Below are 25557 nucleotides of genomic sequence, written 5' to 3'. Positions count from 1 at the left end.
CAAAGGCAAAGGAAAAGGCATACAACGTGTTGTATGAGAGGTTGGACAGTAAGGAAGGAGAAAAGGACTTGTACCAATTGGCAAGACAAAGGGACCAAGCTGGGAAAGGATGTACAGCAGGTTAGGTTGATGAAGGATAATGATGGGAATGTGCTGACGAGTGAGAGTGTGTTGATAATGTGGAAGGAGTACTTTGAGGTGTTGATGAATGAAGAAAATGAGAGGGAGAGAAGAGAGGATGATGTGGGGATAGTGGATCAAGAAGTGCAGCAAATAAGCCAGGATGATATGAGAATAGCATTAAAGAAGACAACGAGTGGAAAGGCAGTTGGCCCAGATGACATACCTGTGGAAGCATGGAAATGTTTAGTTGAGATGGCAGTTGCGTTCCTAACAAGACTGTTTAACACCATCCTGGAAATGGAGAGGATGCCGGAGTGGAGAAGAAGTGTACTGGTACCCATCTTCAAGAATAAGCAAGACGTACAGAGCTGTAGTAACTACAGGGGAATAAAGTTGATCATCCATGAAGCTGTGGGAAAGGGAAGTGGAGGCTAGGTTAAGAGGAGAGGAAGCAATATGGTTTCATGCCAGGAAAGAGTACTACAGATGCAATGTTTGCTTTGAGAATGCTGATGGAAAAGTACAGGGAAGGCCAGAGGGAGTTGCTCTGCATCTTTGTGGATTTAGAGAAAGCATATGATAGGGTGCCGAGAGAGGAAGTGTGGTATTGCATGAGGAAGTTGGGGGTAGCAGAGAAGTACGTAAGAGTGGTACAGGATATGTATTAGGGCAGTCAGACAGTAGTAAGGTGTGCAGTAGGCGTGAGGCGTGGAGGTGGGATTGCATCAAGGATGAGCTCTGAGCCCTTTCTTGTTTGCAACGGTGATGGACAGGTTAACAGATGAAATCAGGCAGGAGACTCCGTGGACTATGATGTTCGCAGATGACATTGTGATCTGTAGCGAGGGTAGGGAGCAGGTTAAGGAGAGCCTGGAGAAGTGGAGGCATGCATTAGAGAGAAGAGGAAGTAAGACAGAATACATGTGCCTGAATGGAGGTGAAGGTGGATGAGTTCAAGTACTTGAGGTCGACCATCCAAAGCAGTAGAGAGAGAGGTGAAGAAGAGAGTACAGGCAGGGTGGAGTGAGTGGAGAAGAGTGTCTGGAGTGATCTGTGACAGAAGGGTTCCAGCAATAGTGAAGGGTCAGGTCTACAGGACGGTAGTGAGACCAGCCATGTTGTACGGTTTAGAGGCGGTGGCACTGACAAAAAGGCAGGTGGCTGAACTGGAGGTGGCAGAGTTGAGGATGTTGAGATTTTCATTGGGAGTGACAAGGATGGACAGGATTAAGAATGAGTACAGTAGAGGGACAGCTCAGGTTGGACAGTTTGGTGGAAAAGTGAGAGAGGCCAGATTGAGATGGTTTGGACACGTGTGTAGGAGAGATGAGAGTTACATTGGGAGAAGGATGCTGAGGATGGAGCTGCCAGGCAAGAGGGAAAGAGGAAGGCCAAAGAGAAGCTTTATGGATGTGGTGAAGGAGGACATGCAGGCGTTTGGTGTAAGGGAGGAAGATGCACAGAACCGAAGATATTGGAGGCAGATGATCCGCTGTGGCGACCCCTAACGGGAGCAGCCCAAAGAGGAAGAAGAAGAAGAAGAAGAAGAAGGTGTCTTCTTTTGATTAATTGATTGATTGATTGATTGATTGATTGATTGATTAGTTTTCATTTTCTTACTCAGTCACTGAGAAAAAAGGGTTATTTATTCCTATTCTGATCTTATTTTTGTGAATGTTCATCCATCCATCCACTAGCTACATGTATGCTGTTTTTTTGGCGGGAAAGGCGGACCCAGCCACTAACAATGGAAACACATCGAGGCAAACATCAAATCAACATCAAAAGCATATAGAGGAGCACATGCATAAATTGATTATATTGAATGGTTGTTTCTTCCAGCTAAAAAAATGATAAATGGATTTTTCAACAAAATAATCCCACGGATCTCTGTTACACAACAAGACACAACGAACCTCCCTGTTGTTAACCATCTGCGTGACTGGATAAAAGGACGGTTGTTCCAGGGATAACAAATGATGTTGATCAAGGAACAGTCCTACTTGTGTTATTCTACTGTAAAAGTTCTTAGAGATATATACAAAAAAACATAATCTTTCCCTTACACACAAAGGCTGATATCCCACAAGGTGAGGTAGAGGACAAGCTGTCGGACTTCTTTAGCACAGCGGAAGCCGACAGCACCACCGGCCTCCACCCCTTCCACGCATCATTCAACTTTCTCTCGGTTCTTTAAAAAAAAAAACTCCACAAAGGGCACTTGAATACAAGTGACACACACACACACACACAGACACACACACACACACACACACACACACACACCACACACACACAGACACACACACACACACACACACACACACACACACACACACACACACACACACACACACACACGCACACCCACACACACACACACACTGACCTCTGGGCTGTGAAATGGGGGGGGGGGTTGTCAGAGGGATCCGTACGGTGCACACTCGACAGGATGGAAGGTTCAGATAATGCTTGATTCATGCGGGCGGAGCAACCCAGGGGTAAACGTCTCAATCGGAGCGATGCGGCTAGTGGAGCGAGAATCCCGCGCTGTTGACTACGGGCGCTCATCTCCGTATGTTTCACTTTTTGAACCCGTTTTCTAGTAAATATGAACTCCCGCCCTTTGATCGGCAAATATGATTTTTTTTTCATCTTTGTATCACCAGTCATACCTTTTCTATATCGCTATTCTCCTTGATGTTTAAGAATATGGAGCCTTACATTTATAATGGCTTCCGGATTTGGATTTCAGCAATTTTTGTCAAAACCCAGCCTATAAAGAAAGGTCTTAGGTTATAAATTGGATTTAATCATGACTTAAGAGACTTATTTTTAAGGGACTATGAGGGGAAAGTTTTCATTGGTAATTACATAATTGTTGTTGTTCTCCATGATATAGCAATATGCTCTTTATTTGTGAAGTTGTACTTTATTGGATCTATGAAATTCATCTTGATATGTTGGCTTTCTGTTTTCTTTGGATTTATCGAGCGGAACAGATTAGAACCGGAATCAGAATCTCTTTATTCGGGCCAAGTATATTTTCATATTCACAAAATTTGTTTTAGTAGTAGTTGATGCATTGCTTTACAGAAAATAAACACTAAAAACAAAAAAAACAAAAAAGGAAAAAAGGCTACAGCAGGGACAATGTGTCAGTATGGTCACTAGTATGGCTGTGGGTATAAATACAAGTATAGATGGCTATTCTTACAATAATATGGGCTTGGATGACAATGGATGAGTAGGTATGAATTATTACTGTGTTATTACTAAATTACTACTATGTTATTACAATACTATTATATATATACATAATATATTGCACAGTTTGAACCAGTCTCTAATCTAATCTAATCGCTATACTAAAAGTGTTTTGTAGAGTTCTGCAGAGGTTCCTGTTTACTAACTAGGTCTATAACTTCATTATTTTCCCCACTACAGCAACAAAGTGTGTTTGTGAATAAATGAGCGGTACATGTTTTCCTATCAAACCTTCAGCTTTCTCATCGCCATGTGGAAGCATATCGGCCGCCAGGCGCCTCCTTGGTCATCAGTCTTGTAAGAGAGGACTCTGCGTAACAAGCGGCCGACTATTTAGCCCTGATTGATGACATCCGAGCGGGCTCCCACAATACACCATCGCGAGACCACCCAGCGGCATCCCAGGAAATCATTTTCATACAGTGAAAATTGGTATCCGCCCTCCCAGTCGAGTGCCTATATCTTTTTACAACCTGACCTGATCAAATATACAAGATGAATATGTGGCACTAACGCAATTAGGGTCCTGATTGTGTTTACCCTCCGTCCCGCCCGGCGGTACAAAATATCGCTAATGGGCAGTGAGTTATGATGACAATAAGCTGGCTTCCCTATAATAAGCGAATCAATTCAATCTACTGTCAATTGGCCCGGATTAATGCTCCAACTTCACCCCCTATAGGGTCTGTCTTAATTGATGGTTTTCTGCGATTATTGACTTAGCTTGAGAAAACACCTGTTCTATCATATTTTTTCGGCGAAAGCGTCCATTAATTATGATTGTGCCCAATTAACAGAGTGTACGTCACGCGGAATGGATTGCGTTTTGTTACATTTTCAGAGCCGCGACTGACAAATGAGATCCCAGCTCAACCCCCTTCACATCAATATCCCGAGATCCCTGTAGTAGCGGGGCTGCTTAAACCAATTTCAAAAATTTGAAACCAATAAAAAAAAAACCCCGCCCCCAAACCAAAACTAAATTGGATCTTTCGGCTGAAGATGCGATTTGTACTATCAAAACACTCCACGCAAATCCTGCTTGACCTCTGAATAATGGACAATCCTTGTCCGGCATAGAGGAGAAGCCTGGATTGTTGAAATTCAACTCCCACTCAGGTTCCCTTTGCTCTCCGCAGAGACGCTGCTCTGCTGACCTCCACGAAGAGCGCTGCGCGGCTCTCTGGGCAGGGGTCGGCAAAACAAAAAAGGAAGAAAGAGAGCGAGAGAGGGTGTAACAAAGGGAGTGGAAGAGAGCCCCCCCCACCCCACCCCAAGAGAAAAAAGGAAATCAGAGAGTGCGGGTCCAGGCGAGGATATTGAACAGCGCTTCAGACAAGTTTGGATTTCAGGATATCTATGCCGACACGAAACTGCCAAATTAAATTCATTTGCAATTGTATCTCCCCCGGTCTTCTCCATCTCCAGGACTCTCTCTCTCTCTCTCTCTCTCTCTCTCTCTCTCTCTCTCTCTCTGTCAAGCCGGCCAGCAAAGAGAAATCAATAAAGATCGTATTGATATTAATGTTCAGCATTATGCTTCCCAAATGAAATACTAGCAGAGAATGGCAGTGTCGGGCCTTTATTAACAGCATGTGCTCCGATTGAATTACTCCCTGAGTCTGTCTGTCTCTGCAAGCGGACGCTTTCTCCCCCAGGTAAAAACAACGTGCTGCAGCTCCTCGAGCCGTTTACCTCCGTCGCACCGCCCGGTGCAGCCAACAGCAGCTTCGTAGAGTTAGGTGGGGGAATAAGACCCGAGTAGGGCGACACTCAATACACATAGCAGCGGCTGTGTTTTTAGGTAATCGAAAAATACATTTCAGACGGATTCTGGCTTTTATCACCTTTACTGCAGTAGTATTCAGCTCGAGAGAAATCACTCACACACACATACACACACACACACACACACATATTTCCTGTGAAAACAGGGATATTGTCGCGAGGCTCTGTGACACAGGTAAAAGTGCCGAGTGCCGACAGCCAGCGAGAGGATCAGATTTCTCAATGAGACAAATGTGCCGTAAAAAAGTTGTGTTGATTTCTTAGTTTATTATTTTATTCATTCAGGTAGGTCAATTGGCTGTTATAGGTTTCAGTTCTGAGATTCAGGCTTGAGATTTGGCTTGGAAACTATACCTTGATATTAAACAGACATTCAGGACTCCACCATAACCAGAAAAAAAGGAAAACCAAATCTCATTAAATCACTTTCCGTACCCTGAGGAGCATTTGCCTTGAATATAAAAGTCTTATATGTCTATGAATACGACGTCTTCATCTAAAATGCTAATTGGGATGGAGTCGGTGATAGATGTGCCGGCCGTTTTAATAAGAGGCTTCCTCGACTACCCTCACCTCCACCCCTCCACCCCTCCACCCCGCCTCAGACAGCTGATGGATCACAAAGTAGATGTGGGCGATTGTCCATTATCCCTCCCCCAGACCGCACTGTGGTACTCCGTGGGCCTGAAGGGGGCACAGTTATCAATATTCATATCCGATTTGAATAAAAGCATGAACTTGTCTTTCCGGGAAGCATTGAAATATTGAGCAGCCTTCCATCATTTCTTTCTCTGCACTGGCTCTTGAGATGAAAGGTAGAGGGAGGGGAAAAACTTGGCCTGGTCAACAGATTTGAAAGTGCTGATATCTGCATCCCTTTGAAAATCAAATGCAGCGTGTCTTGTCATTCAGTCTTCTCTCTTTTTTTGTTCTTTCTATTCAACATTGCTGGCTTGGTTGTGAGACGGCTCCAATGTTTATGTTGGCAGCCTATATTTCTCAGAGTCCCAAGAGGCAGATGCATTGATGACAAAGTATCCCCCACAGACTAAAGGAGAACAATTTTCTTCAGGACACACACATAGGATCTTCTCTGAAAAAAGAACTGGTTTGATATTGAAATATATTATATTCTGAATAAACAGTTAAAATATGTATCTGGATAACTGTCTACATCGTTTTAAAATAAAAGGAGAAGAGGGGGGCGATCGGGAGCTCGGAGAGCTACTTCCTTCCAACCGGTTAAACACAGTTTTAGTGAATGATGCAGTTGATCCTAAATGATTCTGGCAACTCAGGAATCCATAATTAAAGAGCACACCAGCCAAACATAAGACATCTGAGACCCAGATGATGCCATTTCCGAACTTAGAACCTCTGTTCACAGGGACCGGAATCCCTCAGGGGAAGCAGATGGGGGCTGTCAGTCATGACACTGGTCCAAGCAGGGTGTGAATGGGGCCTGAACTAGTCAAGGAGGCCTGCTGCCTACCGCTGGCCAAGCCTAGGGGTTATTATTAGTTATTACTGGGAAGAAGGCATGTGTGTATGTGCTCATTTGAGGAAATATCTGCATGTATGTTAGTCTTCTATTATCAGATGTATATTTGCGAAAGTCTAAAAAAGATAAACAAACAAACAACGGCCCCTCTTAAGGGCCCCAGGTGGCAGTGGACAGCGAGACACACGCCGTGAGATGACTTGAGAATCCTCAGTGGAGCTGGAAGGGTGGCGGGGCTATTCCGAGACATCTCACTGGAAGTGTCGTGGCTGGGCACATCACCGGGACTCGGAGATGTGGAACGCCCAAGGGGTCCACGTGTCGGCAAGGCGTCCACTGGTGGGCCTTTCGGCTTTTCCTCCTCTGATACACAACCCATGAGGACAACAGCAACAACATGTTGCTTTCGGAGCTCTGCATTTGGAGGTGGGAGGGGTGATCAGTCCCTAAAGCACTTTGGATCAGCTGACACTCTGACAAACCCTTTGCCACGTTTGGACACCTTGTCACGGCTTAAAAACATCCTTTGACTTAAAAGAGTCTGCAAAGTTTGTAAGCACATTAGGATTGAGCCTGGAGCTCCAAGAACGTTGCTGCAAAATCTTATGCAGTTTCTTTCCGGCATCACCCATTGATGATTCTGAGGAGAAAAAAAATTGACTGCATTTTCTATTCAGTTTAAACATTTACACATGGAGTATAGAATGCCTTGAAGACCTTGAGATTTGTTAGGTGCTCACTATGAATCATCGAGCACATTTCTGAGAGTCTATCAAGATTAATGAGGTTGTCATGAGCTACACCAAAGGGTTTGAAATGCATCCAAGATGGAGTTTTTTTTATTTTTCTGCTTTCTCTTTACTGAAAACAACTAAGTTTTAGCTTATCGTCAATTCGATTTTTCTTGACACTGCATGTGTATTTTTTGGTGCCTTAATGATAGATCAATACTTATGGATATTGATGGAGGCTACTCTTCATATTCTGTGAACACTTAATCAATCCACTGGGTTGGAGCTTTGTTATGGAATTACCGTGATGTATAATGTGTAAAATCTTTGAAAAGGCCTGTACGAAACCTTTCAGATGTGAAAAAGACATCAACAATATCTGCCCTACGGCGAGAGAGCAGGTTGTCAAAAAAACTGAAATCAATAATTGATTTAAGTCCACAAGTGCAAAGAACAAAATAACTGTAATCCCTTCAGACTGGTGTTTGGTTGTGAATAGCAGGCTTTGCAGAATGTAAGAGCAACGTTCAGTTTTCAGAAACACAAAGAAACGCCTGATTTTAAACTCTGGGATATTCAGTCGTGTGCAAAGTTTTCTGTTCCTCAACACTGTCTGGGTGCCAGTGGTGTTTTAGCTTTTCCCTTTCCTGCTAAGTGCAGTTGCCACAGTAACAATGTGTTGAAGCAGAAGAAGTCCCAGGGCTTGCCTTGGGAATTGTGTGAGCTTTTTTGGCTGGGAGGGAAATATTTATTACAGATTGGCAGAATGAGAATCGTTTCGCCATGGGGCTCTGAGAGCAAAGGTAGAGCACTGCATAGATCCAATTCCAGGTGCACTGATTTGGGATTATTTTTGTTTTAGCGGCAAAGGGCCCAGGAGAACAGAATAAGTAGAAACATTGAATAACGAAGATGGTCAACGCAGAGTGCAGCCTCAGGAACTCCCCTCAGTAACCAGATTGCTAGGCTTCTGCCTGAAGGTGTACGGTGAGAACTGGTGAGCTTTCTCTGTTCTACTGCCGAAGGGGGCAGGAAGTTCAAAGAGGGGGCAGAGAAGAAGTTTCATGAGTTTCAAGTTAAACTACTATGATTATGGGCAAAAGCAGATGGAGTGATTTGGAGGCCCCAAGCAAAGACCAGTGTGAGGCTCTTCAGACCCTGGAGATCTCGGCTGCCTCAGTGTAGGACAGGACGCACCGGGTTTCACGGAGAGACCCACGGTGTCTATTGTCCATGTCCAACTATGGAGTTTACCGACTTGAGTGACTCAACTGGAGTCGGATTGCCATTACACAATAATAATACCCCTAATAATCAATAATAATACCCCTTTCCCATTGGACCAAAAACCTGGGAACACCAGTTAATATCCGACATTTGTTATTAGCTGGAGAGGTTGCACCTGGGTTTCAGTCCCGGGTGAAATTATCCTATACAGGTTTTTATTGGCCGCAACTGCAGTCGGCTGTGATGTTAACAGGACACCTTTACCTGCGTGATGCGACACGTGTTGAACCTGAAAAGAACAGACTCTGACGCAGGGTTCCTATACCTTAAATAATAAAACACTGGACTCTGAAACAGGGGTCCCATACTTAAACCAACAAAAGTCCTGGTGCCCTGGAACAGCATGGCCCACCAGCTTTCTTCACCCAGAAGGTGAAGGTGTGGCCAGACTTGGCTGTTGTGAGGGCTGCCTGGAGAGGAGGCCTGGCTGCTGGGCTGCTGGATGGTCCTGGCGGTGGCTGTAGAGGAGTGGCTGTAGTGGAGTAGCTAGCCGCCAGCAGTTTCCTGTGGTGGTTGTTGCTGCTGCTTCTCCCCCGGTCCTCTGCCAGACCCCCTGGGTGCTGCTGCTGCCAGTCGGGACAGGGTTGGTGCTGGGGCCACCCATTGACCCGCTGGTCCAGAATGTCTTTGGACGGCCCGTCTGTCTCCCTTCCCCATGCCGGAGATACCCTGTTCAGGTGTCAGTGTGGCCGTTGCACCTACCACGCACCACCCAAGTGGCGTTTTCAGGGACCTCTGGCACAGAGACACAGACAACCCGATTATAGACACCAGTTTATTGTAGAGAGTGGGCTAGTTGGAATAAGCCCAGGAGCAGATGGACATGTGTCATGACAAGGGCTCCTCTCCTGAGTGTGTGTGGGGATTCATCTGTTTTACATGTCCCTTGTTAGACCAACCAACGAGCAACAGGTATGCAGCCACTCTGATCCTAGGCCCCAATTACTTAGACCCAGGTCAGGTGTGGCTGCTCAAACCACACCATCCCCACACCGCACAGAGGTTATTGACTTTTTCCCACATAGGGGACCAGGAAATGTTGTGAGTGTGGGGAACGCGCTGTGGGGAGCCCCCACGCTCCCACTGAGCTCCGAGGCCCTCCAGCACAGCCCCAACACATTAAAACATTATTTCGGAGCATCCCCCCCATGCGTTTCGAGACATCTCTCAGTAATTCCCTCATGCAGCCCATGTCGGGGGCGCATTCGCGGTGCGAATTAGAGAGCTATTTCTCAGTGCGCAGGAGTGCAACCTGGCAGAACGCTAGCTTAGTTCTGGTGCGGTAAGCAGAAACTGTCTGGAAAAGCGACACCAAAAAGTTAAATTACAGATTGGATGATTGATCAGTGGCATCTTGGAAGCTCTTATATAGACAGCCCCCCCCCGCCCCCACACACACACACATACTCACACAAACACACACACACACACACACACACGCTGATGTTGGGACCATAATAGGTCCAAATAGTTTTAATACATAAAATGTTTTTTAAATTAAAAAAAATATATAATAATATAATAATAAAGGAAACACAAATTCACCAGCCCCCTTTGGCGGACGAGGCCCAAGCAATTTCTTACCTATACCTAATGGTAACACTGCCTACGATTATACTGTAGGTAATATCACCATCCACAGAAACGTCACCTGTTCATAGTAAACAGAGGATTTGACTCCCTACTCCACACCTTTCCCGAATGCCACCCGACTGTTACCCCAACCGCTTACCCCCTCCCTCCATCTCCTCTGCCTTTTCCTCACCAGTTCCTGCACAGGATGACAAAATTCCATCATTCACTTTTCTTCACTGAACACTTCCAATTCCCGGTGCGGTGGAAGAGCATCACTGATCAAACAGTGCATCGGGGGTATGTGACTTAGCAGAATGTCACCCAAAGGAGTCGCAGGTGGGTCCGTGACAAGTCATTAAGTCCCGGCTCCGTCCTCCGTGTAGGAGAGGCTGCTCCAGGTCAAATGGAGACGAGGACTGGTGGAGCGCGACTGAGACAGACAGCGATCATAACAGCTCTAATGGGCAGGACTAATCGTGCAATGGGCTCCAATTACAGGCCCTCTCTGACAGCTGCTCACCGTTCCGGCTTCACCTGCATGGGGAGCACAGCCGGCAACCAGTGGCCAAGCAAGTTGAGGACATTGTTAGCTCACAAAGAGGCATTTCTCCAGACTCCCGCAGGATAGAATGGCCCACTGCACACAATTAAAAAAGCCTCAGTGAACAGAAGCTTTTGGCTTTATGGACGGGGTAAAAAGTTTAAATAGATCTTGTTGAGTGTCTTGTGTAGTTCATCCACAGTTGACAGCCTATGAGAGGAATGGGGGTGATATCAGGTGACTGTGAGTTGCAAGTCTTGGGAGAACAGCATAGACGTCATTAGTGTTAAAGTGTTTATTTTGTTGAACCCCGGCGGGGAAGTACAATTTTTTTGATAGCAGTCCGGCTCCTTTCTGACTAAATCATCCTGATTGAACAGTGTTGAACTCTGAAGCACATTTTGTGCTGGTTTATCACCAATGTCATCAGTAAGCATGGAGATGGCAGATTTTGAAGCAAACAGTCTGATGGATCACTGGATGTTATTTTTGAAGAGTTATACTCCAAATATTAATTATGTGATGCCACGCCCTGCTCGGCAGCATCAATCCATCTGTGAGGAGTACATTAAATAAAGAGCAGGTTCTTCCGGAGAAACCCCTGCCTGGTAATGCTCCCCAGCATTATGCATTCACGTTTGTCTTCGAAGAGGATAGCTTGTCCTGCCAGTGAATTACTCTCCAACGCTTAAAATGTATTCATTTACTTACTGCCAGAGCAGCCTGTCTGCTTTCAGCCCTTCTAAATGGCTGAAGATCATTATCAGTGATAGTGGAAGGATTTCTTTATCTGCCCCCTCTCTCTCTCTCTCTCTCTCACTCTCTCTCTCTCTCTCTCTCTCTCTGTCTCTCTCTCTCTCTTTTGGCAAGTGTTTTCTTTATGTGTTGAACTAAACATGTTGGCTCAGCATGCACTGTGTGATGGATGAGAGCTATTTAGGATGACAGAGACATTTTGGGCCATTGGTGAGACACTGCTACCTGATAATAGTGTGTGCCTGCTACTACAAACAGTGCAGAATTAGGAATAACTACCAGGCAGACACCAGAATATAATATTTCTGAATGTAAGAAAGCATTAAATACGGAGGTACTCTTTTGCAATTTGCAAAGAGATACCTAGCCCACGCTTTGCCATCTGTCTGTTCTGCTGTCTGTCTGTTTTTGGAAGAACGGCTTCCTCTGGCCTAGCTATGCTAATTCTCCGCCAGTTGACCCCACACCACCAACTCAGCATTCCTCACTGTAAACTCATCCCCTGCATGTCAATTACCCAGCAGATCCTGTCCATTGTGGCAGTGTAACTGGGAAAAAGTTCAATACCACATTGAAACCTTAGCCGAGACTACATCGCATGAGTAAGGGTTATATACATACTCAATATGGCATTTCAATTGGCTGACCTCTGCTCCCACGGTTTAACACGTGAACTCTTCTTGCTCCGCAGAAGTCTTCACAGCTCTATTATGGGAGTCAACAGGTCATGCTCGGAACAGACATTATTCTAATATTAAACAGCAATTTCGTCTCAGGTGATATCTCAGATATCACCTTGCCTGGACAACTTGGTATTCAGGAAGTGTCCGTCCACTGCTCAGGAGGGACCTAGTTTCTCTGTTCTTCTTTCACTGATCTCTTCCCCCCCCTACACTTCAGCATTATTTGGGGTGTAGTGGAGTACAGGTGGACATGATGCAGACACTGAGCAGAGATAGGACTCTCAAGCTAACGTACCCGGTTCCCCGGTTCTCACTGTTATCCAATGGGCTAACCCGGGCTGTGGTGTGAATGTGTTGGCAGACGATGTACACTTCTACTGTACTTTAGATTTTATATATATATATTTTCATGTATATTTAGATTAATGGGTCTTTTCCAAGCACATGCACATGCAATGTGCAAAGGGTGATGGAGGGAGCTAACAAGAACTGTGTTATGGGGGTTGTGGGCTCAGGGGTGGACATTGGTTCCAATGCCCTGGAGAGGCCTTTGCAAGAGGCAGGAAACAAGCTTTTGTAATATCTCTCTGTTTTCTCCCTATAATCTCTCTCTAGACTAGTATTTACTCTATAAACATGAGGGGGACTATCTTTCATCACACTGCATAGCACGATAGGAAGAGAAACAGACAAGTAAGTCTGTCTCCCTCTGTACCCTATGCGTTTTACTGGGAGACTCCAAGAACTAAATTTCCATGTCTTTTAAGGCCCCGGCTTAGGGGAGCACGGCAGACTGGCAGCCGGAGGTGTAAAATCTGCCCTTATCTACCCTCCACACACACCTGCTCATCTCCCCGCGCCGTTACAACACACAGCGCTGTGATTGACTGTCGATGACACACTATATAAAAAAATTAATAAATAAAAAACATACAGAGCTAAGACAAAGAGCGAGACATTTTAAACCTCAGACGTGGTAACCACAAGTTGCAGGCCTGTGGGCCCTGAAAAGTGGTTGAACTGTCATTTCAATTGAGCCGTTAGAGTAATCTATAACTTCCTAGTTCTCATAGGCATAAATAGGTAAACATGGGAAGACTTGACAATGAATCCTTTGACAAGGAGGTGGGAAAGTTTTAATGTTAAACAAATTAAATTGTTCTAGCTTGGGGACAGAGTTGTCACGGAAAAAAAACACATAAAACCAAAAAGGCTCAATGAGCAGAGGATTGGTACGGCACATTGTTCCTTAAATTGTCAACAAAAAACATTGCGTTATCAATGCTTTGGGTTACGGGTTCGGACCTTTGAGACGCTTAACATGCTTTTCTCACATAATGTCACAGAAAACGATGGAGTCTACAAAGGCCTGAAAGATAATTTATGTCAGGAAAACGTGTTCATAATCAATAGTGCAATTCAGTGTTACACTGCATCCTGACTTCTGTGGATCTGGAATGGAATCAGTGAACAGTCTTTTGTGGATGACAGTGTTCTTTACCTCAGTTTAGTTCACTATGTGTTGTATAACATGCATTTTACTGCAGAGGAGGTTTGTAAGAGGGTACAAACACAGAATCACCTCCTCAGACTATCGAGAGGTACAGTATTATTATTATTATTATTATTATTACTACGGGGGGGAAAGGCAATCTGTCATGCACACAAATAGCTTAAAAATATATATTTAGTAAACACATCTTTTTGTGTAAAAATGTATTCAACTCTAAGGTTTTTTTCCCAGATCTGGTCGGAAACTGTGCGGCTTTCCACTTAGCAATCACATCCTCCCACCAACAACTGACATAGAAGACAGTCAACAGATCAACTCGGTCAGATCATGAGTATTTATTTTTACTTAGTAGTTTTGTTAGTAGTTAATGTTACCTCAGAAGGATTGCTGCGGCCAATTAGGACAAGAACTAATGAGTAGCTTTGTCATCATTAGCTAACCCAGATAGCTATCCAATGGCTAATTTTGACAATAAGGATATAATAGGGCAGCAAATGAGGACAATACTACTGGAATAAAAGAATCCAGGAAGTAAATGACCATCCATTGGACCTTTTACCAGTATCTTGCCTTTGCAATGCATTGTGGGATATGCTTGCTTGATATTTAACCGGATATAGTCTACTAAACACGTTCATACTAATTTGATTTACTCATATGCACTAAAAGCACCAATGTGCTAGTGTGCTACTTTGGACACCGCTAGACTCAACAATTGTACCAATAAATAATAATAAAGAATATAAAAACGGATGGCACAGAATTTTATTTTTAAAGGTTAGCTGCGTGAACGCTATCAAAAAGTTATCCATCATCTGACAAAATGTTGTGACCATGCTATATTTTTTCTTCAGGCTTCAGGTTTTAAGTTGTACAATAGTTTAAATGTAGAAATTCTGAGATTTGATCATTCAACAAGGGCGTAGAGGCTTTTTTTGCATCCAGCTTCGTTTTGGGTATTGTGGTCGTGTGTTCTGGCCCAGGGCCAGGGAATGAGAGAGGAGCGGCCCCCGGTGTCATAGGGGAGTGACTGGAGGCGCAGGCTGTGGCCGTCAGGTGTTCTACCGACCCGTTCCATCACCGCCCTCCGGACGACAGCATGGCTCAATCGCTGCCCCAGGGGTAGGACATGCGCTGCCAGCTGGGCTTCTCCCGAAAGGAGGGGAACAAGCCTGCTTGCGGTCCGACCAGCTGGCCGCGGCCATCAGTTCAAAGTTGGTGAGGAATGCTTTCGGGATCATCCTCCCCCGTCACCTTCTGTAGCGGGGGGACAGGGTGGTGCGCTCCCGGTGGAGGGACTGAATTGTTCTGCTGGCTCTCCCGGAGCACCTCTTGGTCCCGCTCATGGACCCTTGCCCTTTCCCGGAACTGCAGGGCTTGCCTTGCCTTGCCTTGCGCCTTGCGCTGCTCCATTATGTCCAGGTGCCACTTGTGTACCTGTGTTCTGACTCAGGGCCAGGGAATGAGAGAGTAGAGCCAGGTGGAGGCAAACAGCACCTGTTGGTATGTATTTATTAATCTTTTAAACAAATGGTGGCTCGTGGGCCAAAAGGGAAAAATCAAAGGCTCGCTGACAGGTAAAGAGTCCAGAAGGGCGGAGCTTAGGCGTTCTGCCGCCATGACATGTCTGGCTCGCCATGCTTAGCTAACAGCGGGGAAAAACAAACCCTAAATTACTTCATGGTCCTGGATCGGACGAATCAGCGGACCCCCCCCCCGTTGATTCACCCAATCTGCAGCAGCTACTCGTCCCTTTCAATCATTGCTGTGAGCAGTGCCATGGGCACATCTTTCCTGCATTATTTTAGAAGGTTTAGTAGTAAATTTGAGCATCCCCCGTCTCTGCGTTCGACTTCATAATCTACCTCCCCCACGCGTTGTGTGACCACGAAGGGCCCTTGCCACTTCGCCAGTAGTTTTGAGGTCGACTTAGAGAGCAGTTACTAACACCTTGTCTTCCGGTGAGAATTGTCTTAACCGAGCCTCCCTGTCATACAAGTGGCGCTGACGTTCCTGGGCCTGGAGCAAGTTCTCCCGTGATACCTGCCCTAACGCGTGTAGTTTTGCTCTTAGGTCCAGGACGTACTGGACGTTGTTTTTACTGGTGCTGGGACCTTCCTGCCAGATTCCCTCAAACAGGTCGAGCACCCGCCGAGTTCTCCTGCCAAACAGTAGCTCAAAGGGGGAAAACCCTGTGAACGACTGGGCACCTCTTGCACCGGGAACAACAGGTGGTTCAGCCATGTGTCCCACTTTCGGCTGTCATCATGGACGAACTTCATCATTCTCATGTTTTCATCATCAATCATGTTTTTCAACGTTTTGTTGAAGCGCTCAACCAGGCTGTCCGTTTGCGGGTGGTCAACGCTAGTCTGAATTGAGCGGACACCCAGTAACCCGTACAGTTCACACAGTGTGCGTGACATAAACAAAGTGCCCTGAAACACTGATTTAACATCCATGTTGTCAACCCCTAAGACAAAGTGACCAAAGAACTGTGTTGTGTTCTTGACAATGATGGACTGACTCAGCATGTGACGGGGCCCCCACACAACAAGGGCCACACTCTGGACTAGATCATCTCCAAGGGTGTGAACATTTCTAAACTGGTGACTGATGTTGTTCTCTCTGATCATTCCTGTGTTTTCTTTGAGAGTACTATCTCCATGCACACAAATGTTCAAACAGATGTAATCACAAAATGGTATATACCGGAAAACACCAGTGAAATATTTATTCAGGCTTTCTCTTCCACACCCTATCTTGGGTCTCAGTCATTTGTCTTGTAGATAATTTGAATTCTCAAATGACAAATGTTATTGATGCCATTGAACCCACTGGGGCAATGGCAAGGTGAAGGTGAAGGTGGTGTCTGGTATGAAAAGATCTCCATGGAAAAATGCCGAGCTGGTAAAAATAGAAAAAAGAGAGGGAGCCGAATGCAGGAGGCGAAAAACAACTCTCCACATTCATAATGACATCTATAAAGAGAGACTTCGCATTTATAATTTGGAGAATTTGGGGAACTGAGAAATGCAAGGTGTTCCTTCTTCTCTGACATCATCGGCAAAAACAATATTAATGCACATGCTTCGTTTGCTACTGTCGACAGGATAAAAAACCCTCCTGAGTCAGTAGCCTCTGAACTTCTATCCACCTGCCAATGAATTTGTCTCCTTCACAGAAAAAAATCTGTAAATTAGACATGCAGTCAGTGCCGCCATATCAAGATTCAAGATTCAAGAGGTTTATTTGTCACATACATATTCATACGTTCATACATATACACTATGCAGTGAAATGTCCTTGCACGCACCCGGAGATTATGCACAATAGTTACTAAACCGAACAAAATAGCTAACATAATTCCTACCTAGCTATCTAACTGAAAGTAAGTTATTACTAAAACATAATGCAGCTAGTGAATAGAATAATATAAATAAAAGAAAATAAAAATAAAATAAGACTCAAAAATCAATACAAAGTGGCGGTACAAAATAGAAAGGAATAGAGTTATGTATATGGGAAAGGCAATTTTGTATATACAAATATGTGCAGTAATGTGCATGTGAATAAAGAAGAATCTTTAATTGTCACGCAACACACCACTCTACAACACATGCATACACACACACATGCTTTGGATGGTGGCCGGTGAAATGAGGCCTTTGCATTTTTCCCATCCTGGCTTGTCCTTCCTCCGGGGGGGCAGCAAGGAGCCGTGGGCAGCATTCGTCAACGTGCCCTGGTCATCATCTGACCAACAAGTGTCCATTGCTGGTCAGACGATGACTTGTGCATGTTTTTGGTGGGGGTCCTTACTGATGGTAGGGGGAGGAAACCCCATGTGAGCACGGGGAGAACATGCAAACTCCACACAGAAAGGCTCCTATTTGGGAGATAACCCACCGGAGGACAGTGCCAACAGCATCCCAAGTGGGAATTGAACCCAGGACCTTCTTGATGTGAGGCCACAGGCCGTGCCACAAGTAGAGTGAGTATCACTTACCAGGTACAGTATATGTGCCACCCCTGTCTCCACTATACAACATCTTAAATAATCCTCCTGCTGCATTAATACTGTAAGAAGCTAGGGCTTCAAGCAATCAGCAGACAACTGGATTTTTTTTTTTTTTTCAACCAAGCATGCTCTTTGTTACTTAGAGTGCTCAGCATTTATTGACCACAGTGTTATCGCAGCAGGCACGTCACTAATGGCACACACACTCTCACTCCTGGTGCAACAATCTTAAACATAAAATCAATAACATTCTATCATAACACATGTAACATGACTAACTAATACTAACAACAGCTTAACAATTGACATTACTTAACAATTAACATTACATAAAAGAATCCCCTTCCCCGACAACCCCAAAACACACAATAAACAAAGCATGCTGGGAAATATCCGCCCCCCTCTATTCCCCAACACGCTACATTGCCCCCACCTGGCTGGTTAGCTGTCCCCAGCAACCCATGTGTCCACCACAAAGTCTCTGAGGTGTTGGCGAAGTTTAGGCTGTTTCCGGGCCCGCCCAGGGGGCCCCAGGGGTGCTTCCCGTGGCAGAGCACAGACTGGAGGCTGCCCCTCTGCCCCTGACTCACCCTCACACAGCGCCAAGTGTCAGTAGGGAGCAAGCCGATTGCGATGAAGAACCACCACCCGGTTCCTTTTGATCAGCCACACCCTGTACACCACATCAGACAGTCTATCTAGGATCATGCAGGGTCCCAACCAGTGGCTCATCAGCTTCGGGGAGAGGCCTTTCTTCCTCTCAAGGCTGTAGACCCACACCAGCGCCACCAGACAAAATCCTCCCCTTTGGCACGCTGGTCGTAAGCCCTTTTCTGACGGGACCGAGCGTTGGCGAGAGCCTGCCTGGTCAGTTCATGCACAGCCCGGAGCCGCTCCCGAAGGTGGTGAAATTAGTCCACACCCGGCTCCCCGGCCACCTCTGGTTCGGGGGGAGGGCCAAACATTAAGTCCACAGAGGTGCGGCGCTCGCGTCCAAACATGAGGGCTGCCGGAGTGCACTAAGGGCAGGACCAAGCCACCAGGATGGAGCAGTTGCCCCGTTCTGTGGCTGGAAAGGGGCCCAAGATGTCCACGGCCACCCGCCCCATGGGAGCCCCCACTTGGTATTGCTGCAGAGGGGTGTGAGAATGTCGAGTCGGCCCTTTCTGAGCGGTGCAGGTGTCACACCGGTGGACATGGAGCTCCACGTCTTGATGACACCCTGGCCAGTAGAAGTGGGACCAGAGGCAATGAAGCGTCTTGGTGACCCCGAAGTGACCAACCCCCGGGGAGCCATGGATGAGTTGGAGTACTCTGGAACGTAGCTGGCGGGGCACCACGAGCTGGAAGACATCGCGATGGCCACTGGGAGTCTGCTCGCGGCGATGCAGGAGCCCGTCACGACTGATGAGGTTGGCCCACTGCGAGTAAAGGGCCTTCATCTCCGTGTCCAGTGCTGAGACTGCTGGCCAGTCTGGTCGGTGGCCTGCCCTCAACCACTCTTGGCCCCGGAAGAGGGTCTATTCGTGTTGGAGTTAGTCTGGGTCAAAGTTCCCAACGCTGTGATTGTCGCTTGTACTGGGGGGCTCTTGGGAAGCATTGTCATCCGCTCAGCAGTCCCGTAGAGCCGCCACCTTCAACGTCGCTGCATACCGTCCCTCCATGGGTTGACAGTGCCGGCACTCTGCCTCCTGACAGGGCCCCCGCGACAGCGCATCGGCGTTGGCATGGAGACGGCCAGCCCGGTGACGAATCTCAAAGTTGTAGTCTTGTAGTGTCTCTAGCCACCTGGGTTAGCAGAAGGAACCTCTGCCTGTGGAGGTATGGATGGAAATGGCGGAGGACCTGGTTGACGGCCAGCAGTTCACGACAGGTGACACAGTAGTTTCTCTCAGGCTGGGTGAGGGAGAGGCTGAAGTAGGCGATGCCCTGTTCACCTTATTCACCTTCCTGGGACAGCACTGCTCCGAGACCAACATCGCTAGCGTCAGTGTCCACGATGAAAGGTCGCCACAGGTCTGGATAGGCCAGCACAGGGGCCTCGATGAGTGCCGACCGCAGCTTTGGGAAGGCACAGGAACAGTCCTCCCCCCACTGGAACGCCTGGCCCTTCTGTGTCAGCTGGTGTAGAGGGCTGGCAATGGTGGCAAGTCTTTCACAAACCATCGGTAGTAGGAAGCCAGCCCCAGGAAGCTTCGCAGTTCTTTCACGTTGCGAGGAACAGGCCAGTCTTTCACCACCGCTACCTTGGTGGGGTCGGTCGAAACTCCAGCCGCACTGATGACATGGCCCAGGTCGAGGGAGCTGAACCAGCAGGAACCAGAGATGCAATCGAGGGCGTCATCAACTCGAGGTAGCGGGTAAGAGTCTTTGCGGGTGACCTCGTTGAGCAGGTGGCAGTCAACGCAGAACCGCCACGTGCCGTCCTTTTTTCGTGACCAGGACTACTGACCAGGGGCTTGTGGAGGGTTTGATGATGCCGTCTTCCACCATCTTTTTGATCTTCTGCTCTGATGCAGCCTGCTTGGCGAATGGCAGGCGACAAGGGCGGAGGTGGATGGGGCGTGCATTGCCGGTCTCGATGTTATGCTGTACCAAGTTGGTGTGCGTGCAGTCCTTGTCTCTGGCCACAAAGATGTCAGCAGACAGGTCCAGCAATTCTTTCGGCTGAACTCTCTGGCCTGCATCCAGTCCTTCGCAGCTTCTGTGGTACAGATCGTCGATGTCTCGCCCAGTCTCGATCAACGGCGATTGAGGCAGCAGGGCCCTTTCTGTTGAGGGAGCTGCAACAAGTCTGCTGGACGATGTGTTTTGCTCCACCATTGGCAGCGATGCAATAGGCTCCCCAGCGGCCAGCCACTTGATCAGCAAGTCCAGCCCGATAATGCAGGCGTCTTGTATGTTTGCCAACCAGAACTCGTGGCCGACATCACGGTTAGCAACAGTCACTTGAAGGGCTCTCTTTCCCCGCATTCTGGTGCGTTGTCCGGTAACTGTCATGATGCGGCACTTGGTGGGCTCTCAGCCTCGTGGTCTCGGGTTGTTTGCGCGTTCAGGTTACAGTCCAGGTACAGCCCCTGAGCCCAACCCAGACGTCTGAGCCTCAGATGCACTCTGGTAGAGGAGGAGCTTCGTACAGGTGGCAGTTCCTCCACTGTGCCACCCTGCCCTAGTTTAACGCTGGCTGTGGTGCTGGGCTCTTCAGCGCTGGTGCTGTGCAATAGCGTGCAATGTGGTCCGGCTCTCCACATCAGTAGTAGCCCCCCGTTGGCCGCCTGGCAGTCCTCACGTTTCCCCGCCAAAGTCATTGTTAAGTATGTGTTCCACCCGTTCAGCTTCTGCTAGCACCTCGACCAATGATCTCAGGGCGTGCAGGTGGATATGTTCTCTGTGCCACTCTATCTGGAGTCCCCGAACAAATGCTTGAGGCGTGAGCTCTTCCTGCACCGAACCGTCACACGTTGGGTAGCCTTGTTGCACATACAGCCGGAGGTCCACGATGTAGACGCCCAGGCTCTCTCTCTCTCTTTCCTCTGACGGTTGACCAGCTTGTCCCATGCGTCGTCGGTGTAGATGCAGTAGCCAAACATATGCTGTAGCGCTCTCTCTCGCTCTCCACCAGTCGAGTCGTTCTTGTGGCTGGAGGTCATGAGGATCTGCAGGGCTTCTTCTTCCAGCGTGAGGGTGACTTGCACAGCGGTTTCTTCTGAAGTCCAATTATTGAACTGTGCCGCCAGCTGCACTTGGATGAGGTAGGTCTCTGGCGATGTCTCTCCGTTGTAGCAAAGCAGCTTCATGGCTCCCCGTCTGGCGAGGGGCGATGATGCATCGAGAGGAGTGTCTCACCACCGGGCGAGGATCGCTGGCCCCATCGCTGGCTGGTGAGTCATTCGTTCTCTGCCGGTTGCTCCGGCGGAGATCTCTCACAGTCGGGCAAGGATCGCTGGCCCCATCCGGCAAGCTTCGCAGCTTTCCCTCGGCGTGCGGCTTTTGCTGCCGGCAGTTCTTGTCTCTTCTTCAGCCAGGCACCCTCGATGTTTCTCAGGCGTTTAGTTAGTTCTTCCAGCTCTACTAGCAAAGTTTCCATCTCAAATCCCACTTCTGACATCAATGTAGCGATCTATGGCTTCTTCACGCAGGAGGCGGGATTTGACTTCTCAACCAAGCATGCTCTTTATTACTCAGAGTACTCAATTACAATGTATCATAACACATGTAACATGGCTAACTAACACTAACAACAGCATAACAATTAACATTACTTAACAATTAACATAACATAAAACAATCCCCTTCCCGACAACCCCAAACCACACAATAAATAGGGGAAATCTCCGCCCCCCCTCTATTCCCCAACACGCTACAATATTGTGCCAACATTTTCAAAAATGTTTTAAATTTCATGGCCTCAGATCTTCTACAAATTGTCAACACGTCTCTTCTCTCTGGTTTCTTCCCACAGGCCCTGAAAACTGCTGTCATCAAGCCACTCTTTAAAAAGAACAATCTTGAAACCTCACTAAGAACAATTATAGGCCAGTATCAAACCTCCGCTTTTAAGTAAAACATTTGAAAAAGCTGTTTTACAACAGCTGAACCATTTCTTGGCACTACACAACCGGTTTGATGTCTTCCAGTCAGGATTTCGACCTCACCACAACCCTGAGACTGCTCTTCTTAAGGTCTTCAGTGACATCCATCTAAACACAGACAGTGGCAGAATCTCAGTCTGAGTATTACTAGATCTCAGTGCTGTATTTGAAATGGTTGACCACAACATATTACCAGACCGACTGGAAAACTGGGTGGGACTTGCTGACGCAGTACTAAAATGGTTTGAATCCTACTTAAAGCGTAGGAACAACTTTGTGTCTATAGATAATTACAAATCTGAGTGGACAAAAATGACATGACAAGTTCCCAAGGCTCCATTCTGGGGCCTCTTCTATTTAACATCAAAAGCTCCCACTGGCCCAGATTATGAAAAACAACAAAATATGTTTACATAATTACACTGACGACAGAACCTAACTGACACTAGAACAGAACCATATCACCAGGGGACTGCGGTCCAAGACAATCACTGAGCAAGTGCATTGAACAAATCAACGATTGGATGTTCCAGAATTTTCTCCAATTAAACAAAAACAAAACTGAAGTAATTGCTTTTGGAGCCAAGGTTGGACAACCAAAAGTCAGCGCTTCAATCGGTAATGTTAGAAAGCACAAACCAAGGCAGAAATCTTTGTGTAGTCATGGACTCTGACCTAAATTTCAACAGCCACATTAAAACATTTACAAAGTCAGTCTACTATCACCTTAAAAATAAAGGATTAAAGCACTTAATTGTCTTAACAGAATTTGGAACAATTGTCCATGCATTTATCTTCATTAGACTTGAATACTGTAACGGTGTCTTTACAGGTCTCCCTAAAACATAGATCAGACAGCTGCAATTGATTCAGAATGCTGCTGCTCAAGTCCTCACTGAGACTAAGAAAGTAGATCATATCACTCTGGTTTTAAGATCTTTAAACTTGCTTCCTGTCTGTCAAATAATTGATTTCAAAATTCTACTGTTGATTATAAAGCACAGAATGGTTAAGGGCCAAGACACATTTCTGATCTTCTGCTACGTTATGAACCATGCAGAGCTCTCAGGTCGTCTGGGACACGTCTGCTTTTTGTCCCCAGAGTCAAAACTAAACATGGAGCAACGGTGTTAAATTTTTATGCATCATATATCTGGACAAACTCCAAGAAAACTGCAGATCTGCTGCAACTCTCACATCTTTTCAATCAAGGCTGAAGGCTTTCCTGTTTGCGCTGCCTTTTACTCAACCAAATTTGCTTCCGGTTATATTATTGCACTGCACTGTAACTTTTAGGACTTGATTTTATACATTCTATGGATACAATTTTTTTATATTTATAATGTGTTCTTACCTTTTATAATGTGTTTCTTGTCTTTGTCTTAATGTTTCTGATGTTTTCGGAAAATCACTTTTAATTGCCTTGTTAAAATGTGAATACTGGTGGCTCTGTAGTGCGCACTGTATTATAACGGCTTTGGTCTCTAACTATAAGATCTATAGCAGGGGTCGGGAACCTATGGCTCGTGAGCCAATTATGGCTCTTTCGATGACGGTATACGGCCTGCAGACAATTTTAAGCTAAAATTTTTCATCATAATTAACAAGTGATAAATAATTATTCTGTGTCATTTTAAAGTAAAACAGGTAAGAGAAATTACAATTTTGAAAATAAAATTCAAAAAATAAATGTGGCGGACAAAGGGGCGTAGTCAAGCACCGGTTGTGGACCACAGAAAGACTCCGACGCGCCTTTTACTCGGCGCCCTGCCCCTCTCGGGTCTCTGCTCAGGCATCACTTGTGGGAGTCTCGGCCCACAGGTAAGGCTTTAGGGAGGGAGATGGAGTCTTTCTGGCCCTGGTGCGCCGACATGGCGAGAGTTTTATTATTCAATAATTATTCATTATTCATCAGCTGAACACAAGTGGACAGAAATGGAAAAAACTTCAATATGTACGTGACAAATAATCTCTTGAACTTGAACTTGAACTTGAACCTGAAGTCCAGCTGATTCTTAAAACTTGGAACGAGCTTCCCGTCACACGCCACACAATGCAGCGTGTGAGTATTGCCGTATTGACCATGTTTGGCTCTACATACGCATGTGAGCAGTCTTTCTGGCATCTGTGAAACATTAAGAGCAACCAACGCTCACGTTGAACCGATGAAGCCTCAACGCAGCATGAAGCTTAACCTCACTACGTATGAACCAGACTACAAGGCCATCAGCAAAACCATGCAGCACCACAAGTCGCATTTATGGTAAAAAGTATTTCATTTATTAATGGTTAGCTACAGTATAACAACAATATCAATAAGAAGAATAAAGAAAAATTTATTATATATAGCGCTTTTTTAAGTACTCAGAGATGTTATAGATTAAAAATGTATGTCATACTTAAAAAATGCACACATTAAGTTGCATTCAATTTTATTAAATATTATATGGCTCACAAGGAAATATATTTAGAAATATTTGCTCTTTACGGCTCTCCCAGCCAAAAAGGTTCCCGACCCCTGATCTATAGGAATAGGTGAAGGAAAAGATCTCCAGACCAGTTTTCCAGGGCTAGGATATCGTCTTGACAAGGTAAAATGCTATTCTTGGAAAAGGCAAAATAATTGTTAACAAAGAAAAGATCTCCAGACTGGTTCTTGGGGGCTAGGTATTGCCTTGACACTATTCTGGGAATAGGCAGAATAATTGTTAACTGTGGTGTGGGGATGGGGGTTTTACCTGCCGCTCATTATACCAATCAACCAATCAAACCACACCATCCCCACACCACATTAACAAAGAAAAGATCTCCAGACTGGTTCTCCAAAGCTGGAATATCACCTTGCCAAAGTATAATGCTATTTGGGCAATAGGCAAAGAAAAAGATCTCCAGACCAGTTCTCCAGGGCTAGGATATCGCCTTGACAAGGTAAAATGCTGTTCTGGAAAAAGTTAAATGAGTGTTAACAAACAAAAGATCTCCAGACTGGTTCTCCAGGGCTAGGATGAGGTAAAACGCTATCAGGGAATAGGCGATATCATTGTTCGCAAAGAGTAAAATTTGGTTTCTTTGATTCATTTCTTGCACTGCACTGTAACTTTTATGCATTCTATTTATTATATATTTTTTTACTTAATGCCTTGTACATTTATAATGTGTTTCTGTTGCACTTTGTCTTA

The 25557-nt window shown here is 46.1% G+C and overlaps 1 protein-coding gene across 1 annotated transcript in view; it reads right to left on the bottom strand.

Moving 5' to 3' along the window:
- Nucleotides 1-16009, bottom strand: part of LOC307230211 (cadherin-4-like) — a gene marked incomplete at both ends in the record, with an annotated part of 226456 nt that extends 210447 nt beyond the window's left edge. Inside the window, 2 exons of the mRNA XM_080000445.1 lie at nucleotides 15020-15209; nucleotides 15852-16009. Of these exons, the coding sequence (XP_079856571.1) occupies nucleotides 15020-15209; nucleotides 15852-16009 (348 nt within the window). The remainder of the gene's footprint in view (nucleotides 1-15019; nucleotides 15210-15851) is intronic.
- Nucleotides 16010-25557: the final 9548 nt, after the last annotated feature.

This window comes from Zeus faber (genome assembly GCF_960531495.2).
Source record: "Zeus faber genome assembly, chromosome: 5".
In the NCBI taxonomy this organism is placed as follows: Eukaryota; Metazoa; Chordata; class Actinopteri; order Zeiformes; family Zeidae; genus Zeus; species Zeus faber.
This window is presented reverse-complemented; position numbering and strand designations above follow the sequence as displayed.